At 39.0% G+C, this 17612-nt stretch overlaps 1 protein-coding gene across 5 annotated transcripts in view; it reads left to right on the top strand.

The window, feature by feature from the left end:
* The window catches only part of LOC118909988 (nuclear receptor coactivator 5-like), a 53894-nt gene that overhangs the window by 9355 nt on the left and 26927 nt on the right, over positions 1-17612 (top strand). For all 5 annotated transcript variants that reach the window (XM_036880781.2, XM_036880784.2, XM_036880779.2 and 2 more), the window contains one exon: positions 3529-3596. In XM_036880781.2, coding sequence (XP_036736676.2) covers positions 3529-3596 — 68 coding nt within the window. The remainder of the gene's footprint in view (positions 1-3528; positions 3597-17612) is intronic.

The raw sequence follows: 17612 nt of genomic DNA, 5'->3' as shown, positions 1-17612 counted from the left end.
GTTTCTTATGGTTGAATAGTATTCTATTGTGTATATGTACCACATCTTTATCCATTCATCTACTGATGGACACTTAGGTTGCTTCCATTTCTTGTCTATTGTAAATAGTCCTGCAATAAACATAGGGATGCATATGTCTTTTTGAATCTGAGAACTTGTTTTCTTTGGGTAAATTCCTAGGAGTGGAATTCCCAGGTCAAATGATATTTCTCTTTTGAGGTTTTTGAGGAACCTCCATATTGCTTTCCACAATGGTTGAACTAATTTACATTCCCACCAGCAGTGTAGGAGGGTTCCCCTTTCTCCGCATCCTCGCTAGCATTTGTTGTTCTTAGTCTTTTTGATGTTGACCATCCTAACTGGTGTGAGGTGATATCTCATTGTGGTTTTAAGTTGCATTTGCCTGATAATTAGCAATGTGGAGCATCTTTTCATGTGCCTGTTGGCCGTCTGAATTTCTTCTTTGGAGAAGTGTCTTTTCATATCCTCTGACCATTTTTTAATTGGGTTATTTGCTTTTTGGATGTTGAGGCATATGAAGTACAAAATTAAAAATTTTTGATGAAATCCAACCATCAGTTTTTTAATGCTTGTGCTTTTGGTACCATATCTAAGAAATCTTTCTCTAACCCAAGGCTGTGAATATCTACCCCTATGTTTTCTTCTAAGACTTTTATATTTTTGTTCTTCGTTCATGACTGATCCATTTTTAGTTGATTTTTATGGATGGTTGCAGTCAGACAAATATGTTAGTGTCCATTTCTATGGTGAATATTCCATTTCTCTAAGATGGATGATGCCTGGAGCCATGCCAGGAATTGGATGAACCAAGGCTCCGTTCCTTTCAGTATCCCTTATTAAAATCCTTTGTTTTGTTCCACCTCCTTTCTTGAATCTTGTTCTGAAGTTTTTATACCAGGATAATTCACTGGAGTAAGATTCTGGGTGATGAGAGATTGGGTGATCTGTACAGTGTGATAAGGTGACTGAGTGAGAGGAGAGGGGGAAGGAATTCACAGCCTTTTTTCATCCTCTTAGATCAGGTTCATTTGGGAAAGAGCACTATGGGAGAGGGTGACCTGAAACTGTCTTCAAAGTATCCATGCTTGTGAACCCCCAGGAAGTCTTATCTGTCCCTAGATTCATGTACCCAATTTGAAGACTGCAGTTTAAGATTATCTCACCTGTCCCCTTTCCAGGAAGCATTCTGTGACTTATCCTGCTCACTTTTGTGTTCCTTCCTCTTTCCCCAAAAGGTCATTGCACATGACTTCTTGTTTACTCCCTTAAACTATATTTATTCATTTGTTCAACCAAAAATGTTTCATTAAGTGTGTGAGGTGTGCCAAGGACTGCATTTGGCACTGAAGGTAATACGGTGAGCAAATAAATAGGCATGCCCCTCTTTTCATGGGGATTTCAGTCCTGTTGGGGAGACAGTGTTAATTAAACAGCCACACAGATAAGTGTAAAATTACAAGTATGTGAAATTTGGCACAGTGTGAATTTCCAGGAGAGGAAGTGCCCTGACTTGTTGGGGAGGTCAGGAAGGTTTCTCTGAGGAAATGAGACTTAACTGAGTTGAAGGAAGAGCAAAGGGGTGTGAATGGAGGGTGGTGAGTGGGTATGCATTCCTGGTGAAGTTCACTGCATGTGCAACATGTGGAGGCCTTTGGCTGGCTCTAGAGATCCCAGGAACTACTAAGTAGATGCAGTGAGAAGACCATTAAAAAGTGGGTGCTGCACTCAGGCAGCAAGAACCTTAAAAAGGCTTTTCTCTTGTATTCTGTGTTAGAGGTATTTTAATCTCAGAGCAAAACTTAAGAAGACATGGATGTTAAGTCTCTGTGACCTTGGACTAGACAGTGGTTTCTTAGATGTAATACTTAAAGCACAGTCAGCCAAAGAACAGGTAGATAAACTGGACTGCATCAAAATAAAAAACTTGTGCTCCAAAGGATACTATCAAGAAAGTGAAAAAGTCAACTTCCAGAATGGGAAAAAAGTGTTTGCATATCAAATATCTGAAATGGGTCTAGTATCCAGAATGTATAAAGAACTCTTACCACTCTACAACAAAAAGACAAACAACCCAATTATAAAATTTGAATAGACATTTCCTAAAGAGGATATACAAATGGCCAATAGCACGTGAAAAGATGCTCAACATAATTAATCATTAGGGAAATGCAAATCAAAACCATAATGAGATACTACTTCACACTCACTAAATGGTAGTAACGGTAATAATAATAATAATAATGATAAAATACTAATGTCGGCACAGATGTAGAGAAATTGAAACACTTATTCATTGCTGGTGGGAATGTTAAATAGCACAGCAGATGGGGCAAACAGTCTGGCAGTTCCTCAGATGCTAAACATACAGTTACCCTGTAACCCAGCAATTCCACTCCTAAGTGTATACTCAAGAGAATTGAAAACATTTGTTCACATAAACATTTGTATGCTAATGTTTACAGCAGCATTATTCATAATTGCCAAAAAATGGAAACAATCCATTGTCCTTCTATGGGTGAATGGATGAACAAAAAGTAGTATATCCATGCAGTGGAATATTATTCAGCCATAAAAGTGAATGAAGTACTGATATATGGCACAACATAGATGATCCTTGGAAACATGCTAAATGAAAGAAGCCAGACTCAGAAGAGGACATTACATTTATATGAAATGTCCGGAATATACAATTCCATAGACACCAAAAGTACATTATTGATTGCCAAAGACTAGGAGGAGGGGAGCACAGGGAGTGGCTGCTAATGGATTTTCTTGGAGCAGTGATGAAAATGTCTTGGAATTAGGTAAGTGGTGATGGTTGCAGAATTTTGTGTACATACTAAAACACATACCATAAGATTTTCCTTTAAAAGGGTAAATTTGATGGTATGTGAATTAAAATTCCGATTAGAAAATTGGAAAAGTTCCTTAACTTGGGGTTCTTTTTCATCCTTATTTTAATGCCTTGTTTCTGCTGCTTTGGGCATTAGCATTTTTTAGGAGGTAGTCAATCCACAAGTTAATTCTAAGGAAAAAAAATCCCTGCTTGCCCCAAATCTGGCCTTGGACAGCATATTTTATGGTGGCTTTGTCATGTCTCCTTTTCAAATAATGTGGTTCTGAAGGAAGACTGACACCAAAGTGGATCTGAAGTCAGTGAAATAAATTCATGTTTTTTGTTTAATTACACATTTCCATTGTGAGTGTTAGGTTCCTACTTCTTTTCCTTTTTTCCAGTCTATGGGACTTCCTGCCAGTGCTCTGGATTATCCCCAGATACTGTATTGACTTAGATTTTTTCTTTAGCAGAGACATAGAATTGGGTGGGTGTCTCTGGGTTGTGAATAGCTGGTCTTCATTGTTGTGTTTGCTTGAAAATTGGCATAATGGAGTGTGGGGTGGGGGTTGGAAGCAAGCATTGCTGCTGGTGAAAGCTTCATAGTGCTGTTGATACTGTGAAAATGTTTTTCTAATTTAATCATTTAAAAAAGCAATGTATTTTTCTAGGACCTTAAGATGTCTTCGTTTATAAGGCTTCATAGAGGACAGTATGGAAGATCTTCAGTAACTAAAAGGTAAAGAGAAATACTCATTTTGTGTGTCATGGTTTTTAGGCATTCCCAGGGTAAAACAGCAAAATTAGATGAAGACATAAATGCAGACATCAGGATTTAATTTTCGCAATTGTTGCTGATTTCACTTTAATTTTAGTTTACATAATTAAAAAACCAGCGTCCTTTTCATTCTTTTCTAATAGCAGAAACAATACATTAAAAAATTTTTTTCATTTTTACTGTAGACTCACAGGACATACAGTCAATATTTTAAAATATTCAAATGACATTGAAATGCATAGCACAAAAAAGTGCAAATCCTCTGTAATGCCACCCCTGAGCATTGGCCAGTATAAACAGTATGATATCTGGAGAAATCTGTAAGTAAATGGAACTCTTGATTTTTGCATGGTTGAAGGTGGTCTTCAAGCTTAACTGTGTATGTATACTCATTAATATTTCACCTCTGCAATTACCAAAGAGGATGCCATCAAGTCTTTGCACTTTTTCTTTGCTATTTTTTTATTTTATTTTATTTTGGTATCATTAATCTACAATTACATGAGGAACATTGTTTACTAGATGCCCCCAATCACCGAGTACCCCCCACAAACCCCATTACAGTCTCTGTCCATCAGTGTAGTAAGATGCTGTAGAATCACTACTTGTCTTCTCTGAGTTGCACAGCCCTCCCCATGCCCTGCCCCACATTATACATGTTAATCGTAATGCCCCCTTTCTCCCCTGCCCCATCCCTCCCTTTCCACCCATCCTCCCTAGTCCCTTTCCCTTTGGTAACTGTTAGTCCATTCTTGGGTTCTGTGTTTCTGCTGCTGTATTGTTCCTTCAGTTTTTCTTTGTTCTTACACTCCACGTATGAGTGAAATCATTTGGTACTTGTCTTTCTCCACCTGGCTTATTTCACTGAGCATAATACCCTCTAGCTCCATCCATGTTGTTGCAAATGGTAGGATTTGTTTTCTTCTTATGGCTGAATAATACTCTATTGTGTATGTGTACCACATCTTCTTTATCCATTCATCTACTGATGGACACTTAGGTTGCTTCCATATCTTGGCTATTGTAAATAGTGCTGCGATAAACATAGGGGTGCATCTGTCTTTTTCAAACTGGGCTGCTGTATTCTTGGGGTAAATTCCTAGAAGTGGAATTCCTGGGTCAAATGGTATTTCTATTTTGAGCATTTTGAGGAACCTCCATACTGCTTTCCACAATGGTTGAACTAATTACATTCCCACCAGCAGTGTAGGGTAGGAGAGTTCCCCTTTCTCCACAGCCTCGCCAACATTTGTTGTTGTTTGTCTTTTGGATGGTGGTGATCCTTACTGGTGTGAGGTGATATCTCATTGTGGTTTTAATTTGCATTTCTCTGATGACTAGTGATGTGGAGCATCTTTTCATGTGTCTGTTGGCCATCTGAATTTGTTCTTTGCAGAAGTGTCTGTTCAGCTCCTCTGTCCATTTTTTAATTGGATTATTTGCTTTTTGTTTGTTGAGGTGTGTGAGCTCTTTATATGTTTTGGATGTCAACCCTTTATCGGATCTGTCATTTATGAATATATTCTCCCATACATGTTCTATTGATGGTGTCCTTTGCTGTACAGAGCTTTTCAGCTTGATATAGTCCCACTTGTTCATTTTTACTTTTGTTTCCCTTGCCCGGGGAGATATGCTCATGAACAAGTTGCTCATGTTTATGTCCAAGAGATTTTTGCCTGTGTTCTTTTCTAAGAGTTTTATGGTTTCATGACTTACATTCAGGTCTTTGATCCATTTTGAGTTTACTTTTGTGTATGGTGTTAGACAATGATCCAGTTTCATTCTCTTACATGTATGTAGCTGTCCAATTTTGCCAACACCAGCTGTTGAAAGGCTGTCATTTCCCTATTGTATGTCCATGGCTCCTTTATCGTATATTAATTGACCATATATGTTTGGGTTAATATCTGGACTCTCTATCCTGTTCTACTGGTCTGTGGGTCTGTTCTTGTGCCGGTACCAAATTGTCTTGATTACTGTGGCTTTGTAGTAGATCTTGAAGTTGGGGCGTGAAATCCCCCCACTTTATTCTTCTCAGGATTGCTTTGGCTATTCGGGGTCTTTTGTGGTTCAATATGAATTTTAGAACTATTTGTTCCAGTTTGTTGAAGAATGCTGTTGGTATATTGATAGGGATTGCATTGAATCTGTAGATTACTTAAGGCAGGATGGCCATTTTGACAGTATTAATTCTTCCTAGCCAAGAGCATAGGATGAGTTTCCATTTGTTAGTATCCTCTTTAATTTCTCTTAAGAGTGTCTTACAGTTTTCAGGGTATAGGTCTTTCACTTCCTTGGTTAGGTTTATTCCTAGGTATTTTATTCTTTTTGATGCAATTGTGAATGGAATTGTTTTCCTGATTTCTCTTTCTATTGGTTCATTGTTAGTGTATAGGAAAGCCACAGATTTCTGTGTATTAATTTTGTATCCTGCAACTTTGCTGAATTCTGATATTAGTTCTAATAGTTTTGGAGTGGAGTCTTTAGGGTTTTTTATGTACAGTATCATGTCATCTGCAAATAGTGACAGTTTGACTTCTTCTTTACCAATCTGGATTCCTTGTATTTCTTTGTGTTGTCTTACTGCCGTGACTAGGACCTCCAGTACTATGTTGAATAACAGTGGGGAGAATGGGCATCCCTGTCTTGTTCCCGATCTTAGAGGAAAAGCTTTCAGCTTCTCACTGTTAAGTATGATGTTGGCTGTGGGTTTTTCATATATGGCCTTTATTATGTTGAGGTACTTGCCCTGTATACCCATTTTGTTGAGAGTTTTTATCATGAATGGATGTTGAATTTTGTCGAATGCTTTTTCAGCATCTATGGAGATGATCATGTGATTTTCGTCCTTTTTGTTTATGTGGTGGATGATGTTGATGGGTTTTCGAATATTGTACCATCCTTGTATCACTGAGATGAATCCCACTTGGTCGTGGTGTATGATCCTTTTGATGTATTTTTGAATTCGGTTTGCTAATATTTTGTTGAGTATTTGTGCATCTATGTTCATCAGGGATATTGGTCTGTAATTTTCTTTTTTGGTGGGGTCTTTGCCTGGTTTTGATATTAGGGTGATGCTGGCTTCATAGAATGATTCTGGAAGTATTCCTTCCTCTTCTGTTTTTTGGAAAACTTTAAAACTTTAAGGAGAATGGGTATTATGTCTTTTCTGTATGTCTGATAAAACTCTCGGGTAAATCCATCTGGCCCGGGGGTTTTGCTCTTCAGTAGTTTTTTGATTACCGCTTCAATTTCGTTGCTGGTAATTGGTCTGTTTAGATTTTCTGTTTCTTCCTTGGTCAGTCTTGGAAGGTTGTATTTTTCTAGGAAGTTGTCCATTTCTTCTAGGTTTTCCAGCTTGTTAGCGTATAGATTCTCATAGCATTCTCTAATGATTCTTTGTATTTCTGTGGGGTCTGTCATGATTTTTCCTTTCTTGTTTCTAATTCTATTGATGTGTGTAGATTCTCTTTTTCTCTTAATAAGTCTGGCTAGGGGCTTATTTATTTTCTTTATTTTCTCAAAGAACCTGCTCTTGGTTTCATTGATTTTTTCTATTGTTTTATTCTTCTCAATTTTATTTATTTCTTCTCTGATCTTTAGTATGTCCCTCCTTCTGCTGACAATAGGCCTCATTTGTTTCTCTTTTTCCAATTTCGATAATTTGTCATTTGACTATTCATTTGGGTTTGTACTTCCTTCTTTAAATATGCCTGGATTGCTATATACTTTCCTCTTAAGACTGCTTTCGCTGCACCCCACAGAAGTTGGGGCTTTGTGTTGTTGTCATTTGTCTCCATATATTGCTTGATCTCTGTTTTAATTTGGTCATTGATCCATTGATTATTTAGGAGCATGTTGTTAAGCCTCCATGTGTTTGTGAGCCTTTCTGTTTTCTTTGTACAATTTATTTCTAGTTTTATGCCTTTGTGGTCTGAAAAGTTGGTTAGTAGAATTTCAGTGTTTTTGAATTTACTGAGGCTCTATTTGTGGCCTAGTATGTGGTTTATTCTGGAAAATGTTCCATGTCCACTGGAGAAGAATATGTATCCTGCTGCTTTTGGGTATAGAGTTCTGTAGATGTCTATTAGGTTCAGCTGTTCTAGTATGTTGTTCAGTGCCTCTGTGTCCTTACTTATTTTCTGTCTGGTGGATCTGTCCTTTGGAGTGAGTGGTGTGTTGAAGTCTCTTAAAATGAATGCATTGCATTCTGTTTCCTCCTTTAATTCTGTTTGTATTTGTTTCACATATGCTGGGGCTCCTGTGTTGGGTGCATATATATTTATAATGGTTATATCCTCTTGTTGAACTGACCCCTTTATCATTATGTAATGTCCTTCTTTGTCTCTTGTTACTTTCTTTGTTTTAAAGTCTGTTTTGTCTGATAGTAGTACTGCATCACCTGCTTTTTTCTCCCTATTGTTTACATGAAATATCTTTTTCCATCCCTTGACTTTTAGTCTGTGTATGTCTTTGGGTTTGAAATGGGTCTCTTGTAGGCAGCATATAGATGGATCTTGCTTTTTTATCCATTGTATTACTCTGTGTCTTTTGATTGGTGCATTCAGTGCATTTACATTTACGGTGATTATTGGAAGATATGTACTTATTGCCATTGCAGGCTTTAGATTCGTGGTTACCAAAGGTTCAAGGGTAGCTTCTTTACTATGTAACCATCTAACTTAACTCTCTTATTAAGCTGTTATAAACACAGTCTGATGATTCTTTATTTCTCTCCCTTCTTATTCTTCCTCCTCCATTCTTTATATGTTAGGTGTTTTATTCTGTGCTCTTTTGTGTTTCCTTTGACTGCTTCTGTGAGTAGTTGATTTTATTTTTTGCCTTTAGTTAGTATTTAGTTCGTCTTCTTTCTTTGTTGTGATTTTATTTTCTCTGTTGACATCTATTTAGCCTTAGGAGTGCTTCCATCTAGAGCAGTCCCTCTAAAATACCCTGTAAAGGTGGTTTTCCTGTCTGGGAATTGTTTAATCCCTCCTTCATATTTAAATGATAATCGTGCTGGATACAGTATCCTTGGTTCAAGGCCCTTCTGTTTCATTGCATTAAATCTATCATGCTATTCTCTTCTGGCCTGTAAGGTTTCTGTTGAGAAGTCTGATGATAGCCTGATGGGTTTTCCTTTGTAGGTGACCTTTTTTCTCTCTCTGGCTGCCTTTAATACTCTGCCCTTGTCCTTTATCTTTGCCATTTTAATTATTATGTGTCTTGGTGTTATCCTCCTTGAGTCCCTTGGGTTGGGAGTTCTGTGTGCTTCTGTGGTCTGAGCAACTATTTCCTCCCCCAGTTTGGGGAAGTTTTCAGCAATTATTTCTTCAAAGACACTTTCTATCCCTTTTTCTGTCTCTTCTTCTTCTGGTACCCCTATAATGCGGATATTGTTCCATATCGATTGGTCACTCAGCTCTCTTAATATTCTTTCATTCCTGGAGATCCTTTTATCTCTCTCTGCTTCAGCTTCTCTGCTTTCCTGTTCTCTGATTTCTATTCCATTAATGGCCTCTTGCATCTCGTCCATTCTGCTTTTATGTCCTTCCAGAGATTGTTTTATTTCTGTATTCTCCCTCCTTAGCTCTAGCATATTTCTCTGCAAGTCCATCAGCATGGTTTTGACCTTTGTTTTAAATTCTTTTTCAGGAAGATTGCTTAAGTCTATCTCCTCAGATTCCCTCTCAGGGATGTCTGGGTTAGTCTGGTCTGTGTCAGATTCTTCTGCCTTTTCATGGCGGTAGAGGTAGTCGTAAGCAGTTGGCGCGTGTGTCAGCTGGGAGAACCAACGCCCTTTCCACTTGCTCCTGGCCTTCCTATCCTCAGAGAACAGCAACCCCTAGTGGCTTGTGCTGGGCAGGTGTGCACAGACAGGGTCTCTGATTCTTGCCTGGGCTGCTTTGGAATTAAGCTCCGTGGTTGCTGTGGGCATGGCTGGTCTCAGGCTGCTCTCCGCTATGGTGGGGCCGCGCTGGAGGGGGAACAGGTGGGAGGCTGTTTATCGCCGTAAGGGGCCTCCAAGCTGCTCTGCCACCCCAGAGTTCCCTGGGATTCCCAGCTGCTGGGCTGATTGCGCCGGGACGCTTCCATCCAGCTGTAAGGCCCTCATCCCTTTAAGACTTTCAAAAAGCACTTGCTTTTCTTTGTCCCAGGGTCACCAGCTGTGGGGACGCCCTCACAGGTTTTACTGTCCCATTTCCCTAGTATCCAGCACACCACGCACTGTGTGTCTGTGCTCCTGGTGCGGATGGCTAGGGCTGAGTATTTAGCAGTCCTGGGCTCCCTCTCCGTCTCCGCTCTGACTCCTCTCCTCCTGCCGAGGAGCTGGGGTAGGGGTGGCACTTGGGTCCCGCCGGGCTGCGGCTTGTATCTTACCCCCTTCGCTAGGCACTGGATTCTCGCAGTTGTAGATGTAACCTGGCTGTTGTACTGTATCTTCTGGTCTCTCTTTTAGGAATAGTTGTATTTGTTGTATTTTCAAAAATATATATATTTTTGGGAGGAGATTTCCACTGTCCTACTCATGCTGCCATTTTGGCTCCTCCTCCTCAGTTGTGTGCATTTTTGAGGGCTAAAATTTTAGAGTAATAGATAGACTTGTCTTCAGGCTTAAGGAGTTGGTACTGATGGATATTTACTCTCTTATTTGAGGATTTAAACCTTTTCATGTGTTCTGTAGGTCATTTATTTAGAGCATGCTGTGTACTGGGGCTCTGGCTGAGTGAGGAAGGACACATTGTAAGGTTGATACTGAACAGATTTTAGGTGCTCAACCATTATTTAAAAGAAATGAAATTGCATTCCCAGCTCATACAGTTGTCCTTGAAACAAATAGTAAAAGGTTGCCCAACAGGTGTAATGAGCAGGGCATCCCTGATAACCTTTTCCTGAAAAGATAACTAAAGAGAAATGAGTAAAAAGTAGAACTGTCTGTCTGATGTGGCAGTGTATTCATGTCTCTCCATTTGCACACAGCCTTTGATAGGGTTTTTTTTAAGCACTTGCTGCTGATTTTAGGTCATCAGCCAAGCCTGAGAAGTATCTGATTTGGTCTAGAAGGTTTTACTCCTGTTTGTCATCTGCTAAGTGATTTCTCCCTATTATTGGTGTCAGTATTTTCTTTCTTCTAGTTTTCACTTATGTTTATAAAATAATAAGGGCAAAGTGCAACAAAAATTCAAGTCATTGAGCCAGATAAACACCATGACACAGAAATAGCTGTCTAGCTGTCGAGGTTGCTGAGAATGAGTATCATCTCTGAAGGTTTCCTAGGGGGCAGCTTGAAGTGTTGGACTGATGGTGGTTGAGGGGTCCTGGTGTAGAGTGAAGTGTCAGTTTTCTGGATGTGGCAGTCCAAATGGTTGAGCAAGTTCTCATTCTGGTTCCTGTAGCCAACAAGTTACCTATGCACTGGAGACAGAATTGTTTTGTGTGCTAAATGAGAAGGCTGGGTGGGCTCTGTGAAGCCTAAACGTCTGGTGAGTTTTACAGTTAAAAAAATCATTCATTTGAGCAAATTCAGTCATTCTACAGTTATTCATTGAACACCCTATGATGTGGCAAGTGCTGTTCCAATTGCTGGGGAGGCAGTGAACAGAAAGACAAAAATCCCTGTCTTCTAGGAGCTTTCCTTCCTACTCGGGATTAGATACACAAATAAGCAAAAATACCTGGTGTGTGACCAGTGTGCCTCAAGACTCATCAAAAGCAAGGAAAGTCTGAGGAACTGCCACAGCTAAGAGGAGACTAAGGAGACATGACAATTAAATGAAATGTGGTATCCTGAGTGGGATCCTGGACCAAATGGATACCTGGACCAGGTAAAAATTGAGGAAATCAGAATAAAGTATGGACTTCATTTAATAATATATCAATATTGGTTCATTCATTGTAACAAATGTACCATGCAAATGTGGTACCTCTATAATGTAGGTTATGTGGGAACCATCTTATATAGGTACCGTCTTACAGTTTTTCTAGAAATCTAAAACTGTTCCAAAAATTAAAATTTATTTTTAAAACATATTTGTGCGTGTGTGTGTAGTGTAACTAATGCTAATGAGTGACATGGAGAAAAGCAGTGCTGGGTCCAGAGGGCAGGGAGCACAGGCAGTAGGGAAAGTGAGGGATGGACTTAACAGAGATGACATTTAGGCAGAACCCTGGGTGGGAGTCGAGGAACTGGCCATGTGGGTTTAGGGGGGTCCGTGTGTTCAAAATAGGAACAGCAAAGGACAAGGCCCTACAGGAGAGAACTATGAGGCATGCTGGTTGCCATGGAGGGAGCCTGTCAGGAGAATAGGTTGAGGTAGGGAATTGGGTCGGAAAGGTGTGGAAGGGTAGGGTGTGGGGGAATGGGATTGGGCATTGGGTAAGTGTAGGTCAGGACTTTGGCATTGACTCTTGGCGAGATGTGGGCCAAGCCTGGCGTCTGACCTTCTCAGTGGCAGGATCCCACATTACACAGCCCTCCTCTCAGAGGCTTTTGAAAGTTAACACTTGAGGGCATCCGTAGGCTTTCGAGCAAGGGCTGGGAATACAGATGAGGGTCAGATCCTCTCCCACCCATTTTTCCTACAAAGCTGTACAAAGGTGAGCTCTACCTTTTCTCTCCTTCCCTTCATTGAGGTGGTTTTATACATTCACAGTACAGTTTGTCATTGTTTTGTTACATTCTGTATTCCATCCTGGGATCCTCTCGACAGGTTCCTAAGTGATTTGTTAAAATTTGCATACATTAAGGTTCACTTTTTATGCTGTGACATTCAGTGGGTTTTGACAAATGCATAATGTCATGAATCCACCATTACTGTATCATGCAGAATAATTGACCTACTGGAAAAAAACATCCTGTGCTTCACCTGTTCAGCTCTTGTCCTTCCTGCCAAACCTCTGGCAACCATTGGTCTTCTCACCAACTCTGTGGTTTTGCATTTTCCAGAATGTCATATAATTGGAATCATACAGTATGATACTACCTGTTTAGACTGGCTTCTTTCACTTAGCAATATGCATTTAAGGTTCATTCAAGTCTTTTTATAGCTTGATAATATTCATTGTATGGATAGGTACCACAATTTGCTTATCTATTCACCTGTCAAAGGGCGTCTTGGTTGCTACCAGTTTTGGGTGATTAATGAATAAAACTTCTTTAGACATTCAAGTGGAGGTTTTTGTGTGATCTGTTTTCAAGTCAGTTGGGTGTGATTCTTGCATTTCATGAAAACACTATGTTTAGCTGTGTATTGACCCTGTTCTTTTTTTTAATTGAAATATAGTTGATATATAATATTGTATTGGTTTTAGGTATGCGACATCATGATTAAACAATTATATACATTACTAAGTGCTCACCACTATAAGTTCAGTTACATCTGTCATCATACAAAGATATTAAAGTATTATTGACTATATTCCCTATGATGTACTTTCATCCCATGATTAATTTATTTTGTAACTGTAAGTTTGTACCTCTTAATCCCCTTCACCTATTTAGCCTGTCCCCTGCTCCCTATTCTGTGTTTAAGAATATTTTAATTTTGTTTGTTCCTTTGTTTTTTAAATTCCAAATATAAGTGAAATCATATGGTATTTTTCTTTCTCTGTCTGACTTAACATACTGCCATCTAGGTACATCCATGTTGTCACAAATGTAAGATTTCATTCTTTTTGTGGCTGAATAGTATTCCATTGTATATGTGCCACAGTTTCTTTATCCATTCATCTGTTGATGAACACTTAGGTTGTTTATGTATCTTGGCTATTGTAAATACATAATGCTACAGTAAACATAAATGTGCATATAACTTTTTGAGTTAGTGATTTTGCTTTCCTGGGGTAAATTCTCAGAAGCAGATTTGCTGGCTTATATGGTATTTCCATACTGTTTTCCTGTGGCTGCGCCAGTTTACGTTCCCACTAACAGTGTAGGATAGTTCCCTTTTTCCCACATCCTCACCAACATTGTTATTTCTTTTTTTTTTTTAGATAATTATTTTTTATTGAAGGGTAGTTGACACACAGTATTACATTACATTAGTTTCAAGTGTACAACACAGTGATAAAACATTTATATACATAATTCTAGGTTCCAGCTATCACCCTACCAAGCTGTTACAATATCTTGACTATATTCCTTATGCTATACATTACATCCCGGTTACTTATTTATTTTACCATTGGAAGTCTGTCCTTTTTTTTTTTTTTTTTTTGGTGAGGGCATCTCTCATATTTATTGATCAAATGGTTGTTAACAACAATAAAATTCTGTATAGGGGAGTCAATGCTCAATGCACAATCATTAATCCACCCCAAGCCTAATTTTCGTCAGTCTCCAATCTTCTGAGGCATAACAAACAAGTTCTTACATGGAGAACAAATTCTTACATAATGAATAAGTTACATAGTGAACATTACAAGGGCAGTCATCACAGAAACTTTCGGTTTTGCTCATGCATTATGAACTCTAAACAGTCAGTTCAAATATGAATACTCATTTGGTTTTTATACTTGATTTATATGTGGATACCACATTTCTCTCTTTATTATTATTATTTTTAATAAAATGCTGAAGTGGTAGGTAGATACAAGATAAAGGTAGAAAACATAGTTTAGTGTTGTAAGAGAGCAAATGTAGATGATCAGGTGTGTGCCTGTAGACTATGTGTTAATCCAAGCTAGACAAGGGCAATAAAACATCCACGTATGCAGAAGATTTCTCTGAGAACGGGGGGGTGAGGTTCTAAGCCTCACCTCTGTTGATCCCCAATTTCTCACCTGATGACCCCCCTGCGACTGTGCCTGTCTTAGGTTGTTTCTCCCTTGAGGAATCTTACCCGTCTCTGGCTAACCAGTCATCTTCCGGGGTCATACAGGGAAATGTAAAGTTGGTAAGTGAGAGAGAAGCCTTATTGTTTGAAATGGTTAGCTTTTTATTTCTTTGCATATTTATGCCCTGTAGCTTCTATGCCCAGCATTTGTCTTGAGGTATCTTTACCACTTGGAAGAATTATGATACTCAGTAAATTTGATATGAGGCACGAATTCTATTTAAGGGTTGTAATTAGGAAGGAAGAAGAAAAGCTATAGAAGTAGCAGGAGGAAGAAAACATGGGAAGATTGATTATTTCTTTGACCTATCTTCTTGTAGAGTAACTTCAGCATGTATAGGTTTTAAGCTACTACTTAAATTGTGCACACACATTAACATAATAGGAGTATAGTTACATAACCAAAGCATATCTGTAATTACCAGCCATCTCCAGTGAAACCAAGAAAACCAGTTAGGCACCTTAGGCATTTGTGAAAACTTATCTATGATATGGTGGATATTGATTGTCCAACTGAACTTGAACAGTCTGAGAGAAATCAGACAAATTAAAACAACCCATTCCTGGGGAATGTTCACATCCCTTATGTTCTTTTAACAGTAAATAGTCTGTAGTTGTAAGATTTTGGAGCGCTACAATTTGCACTTCTCCAAATTCTTGGTTGAGTTCCAACAGTATAGATCCAGTCAAATTTGTTGTTTTACTGTATGCACAGGCCAGCTTAGATATCTCCTTCATTCCCATGGCAAGTCCAGGAGCTGGTGGGATGAGTGCATCTACAGCTGTAGCAGTGCGTGGATCTTTGTTGGGGTTTTTTGATGATCATCTTCTGGCATGAGTCTTCCAGAGAGTGCTGATGTTGGAAGTTCTCTTTCATATCGTATCTTAGTTCATTTTTGGGGTAGCCCAATTAGGCTTTGATCTTCTGTATAAACGCAAACAGACCCTTTGCCTACACTTTTATATGCCCTTTATACCCTTGTGTAGAACTCATTGGAGGTTACCACACAGGAACTGCCCTTTTTGTTTTGTTTTGTTTTGTTTTGTTTTGTTTTGTTTTTGGTATCACTAATCTACACTTACATGACGAATATTATGTTTACTAGGCTCTCCCCTATACGAGGTCCCCCCTATAAACCCCTTTACAGTCACTGTCCATCAGCATAGCAAAATGTTGTAGAATCACTACTTGCCTTCTCTGTGTTCTACAGCCCTCCCTTTTCTCCTACCCCCCCATGCATGTTAATCTTAATACCCCCCTACTTCTCGCACCCCCTTGTCCCTCCCTACCCACCCATCCTCCCCAGTCCCTTTCCCTTTGGTACCTGTTAGTCCATTCTTGAGTTCTGTGATTCTGGTGCTGTTTTGTTCCTTCAGTTTTTCCTTTGTTCTTATATTCCACAGATAAGTGAAATCATTTGGTATTTCTCTTTCTCCGCTTGGCTTGTTTCACTGAGCATAATACCCTCCAGCTCCATCCATGTTGCTGCAAATGATTGGATTTGCCCTTTTCTTATGGCTGAGTAGTATTCCATTGTGTATATGTACCACATCTTCTTTATCCATTCATCTATTGATGGACATTTAGGTTGCTTCCAATTCTTGGCTATTGTAAATAGTGCTGCGATAAACATAGGGGTGCACTGATCTTTCTCATACTTGATTGCTGCATTCTTAGGGTAAATTCCTAGGAGTGCAATTCCTGGGTCAAATGGTAAGTCTGTTTTGAGCATTTTGATGTACCTCCATACTGCTTTCCACAATGGTTGGACTAACTTACATTCCCACCAGCAGTGTAGGAGGGTTCCCCTTTCTCCACAGCCTCGCCAACATTTGTTGTTGTTTGTCTTTTGGATGGCAGCCATCCTTACTGGTGTGAGGTGATACCTCATTGTAGTTTTAATTTGCATTTCTCTGATAATTAGCGATGTGGAGCATCTTTTCATGTGTCTGTTGGCCATCTGTATTTCTTTTTTGGAGAACTGTCTGTTCAGTTCCTCTGCCCATTTTTTAATTGGGTTATTTGTTTTTTTGTTTGTTGAGGCGTGTGAGCTCTTTATATATTCTGGACGTCAAGCCTTTATCGGATGTGTCATTTTCAAATATATTCTCCCATACTGTAGGGATCCTTTTTGTTCTATTGATGGTGTCTTTTGCTGTACAGAAGCTTTTCAGCTTAATATAGTCCCACTTACTCATTTTTGCTGTTGTTTTCCTTGCCCGGGGAGATATGTTCAAGAAGAGGTCACTCATGTTTATGTCTAAGAGGTTTTTGCCTATGTTTTCTTCCAAGAGTTTAATTGTTTCATGACTTACATTCAGGTCTTTGATCCATTTTGAGTTTACTTTTGTATATGGGGTTAGACAATGGTCCAGTTTCATTCTCCTACATGTAGCTGTCCAGTTTTGCCAGCAACACCTGTTGAAGAGACTGTCATTTCGCCATTGTATGTCCATGGCTCCTTTATCAAATATTAATTGACCACATATGTCTGGGTTAATGTCTGGATTCTCTAGTCTGTTCCATTGGTCTGTGGCTCTGTTCTTGTGCCAGTACCAAATTGTCTTGATTACTATGGCTTTATAGTAGAGCTTGAAGTTGGGGAGTGAGATGCCCCCTACTTTATTCTTCTTTCTCAGGATTGCTTTGGCTATTCGGGGTCTTTGGTGTTTCCATATGAATTTTTGAATTATTTGTTCCAGTTCATTGAAGAATGTTGCTGGTAGTTTCATAGGGATTGCATCGAATCTGTATATTGCTTTGGGCAGGATGGCCATTTTGACGATATTAGTTCTTCCTAGCCACGAGCATGAGATGAGTTTCCATCTGTCAGTGTCCCCTTTAATTTCTCTTAAGAGTGACTTGTAGTTATCAGAGTATAAGTCTTTCACTTCTTTGGTTAGGTTTATTCCTAGGTATTTTATTTTTTTTGATGCAATTGTGAATGGAGTTGTTTTCCTGATTTCTCTTTCTGTTGGTTCATTGTTAGTATATAGGAAAGCCACAGATTTCTGTGTGTTGATTTTGTATCCTGCAACTTTGCTGTATTCCGATATCAGTTCTAGTAGTTTTGGGGTGGAGTCTTTAGGGTTTTTTATGTACAGTATCATGTCATCTGCAAATAGTGACAGTTTAACTTCT

This window comes from Manis pentadactyla, chromosome 15 (genome assembly GCF_030020395.1).
Source record: "Manis pentadactyla isolate mManPen7 chromosome 15, mManPen7.hap1, whole genome shotgun sequence".
Lineage (NCBI taxonomy): Eukaryota > Metazoa > Chordata > Mammalia > Pholidota > Manidae > Manis > Manis pentadactyla.
This window is presented reverse-complemented; position numbering and strand designations above follow the sequence as displayed.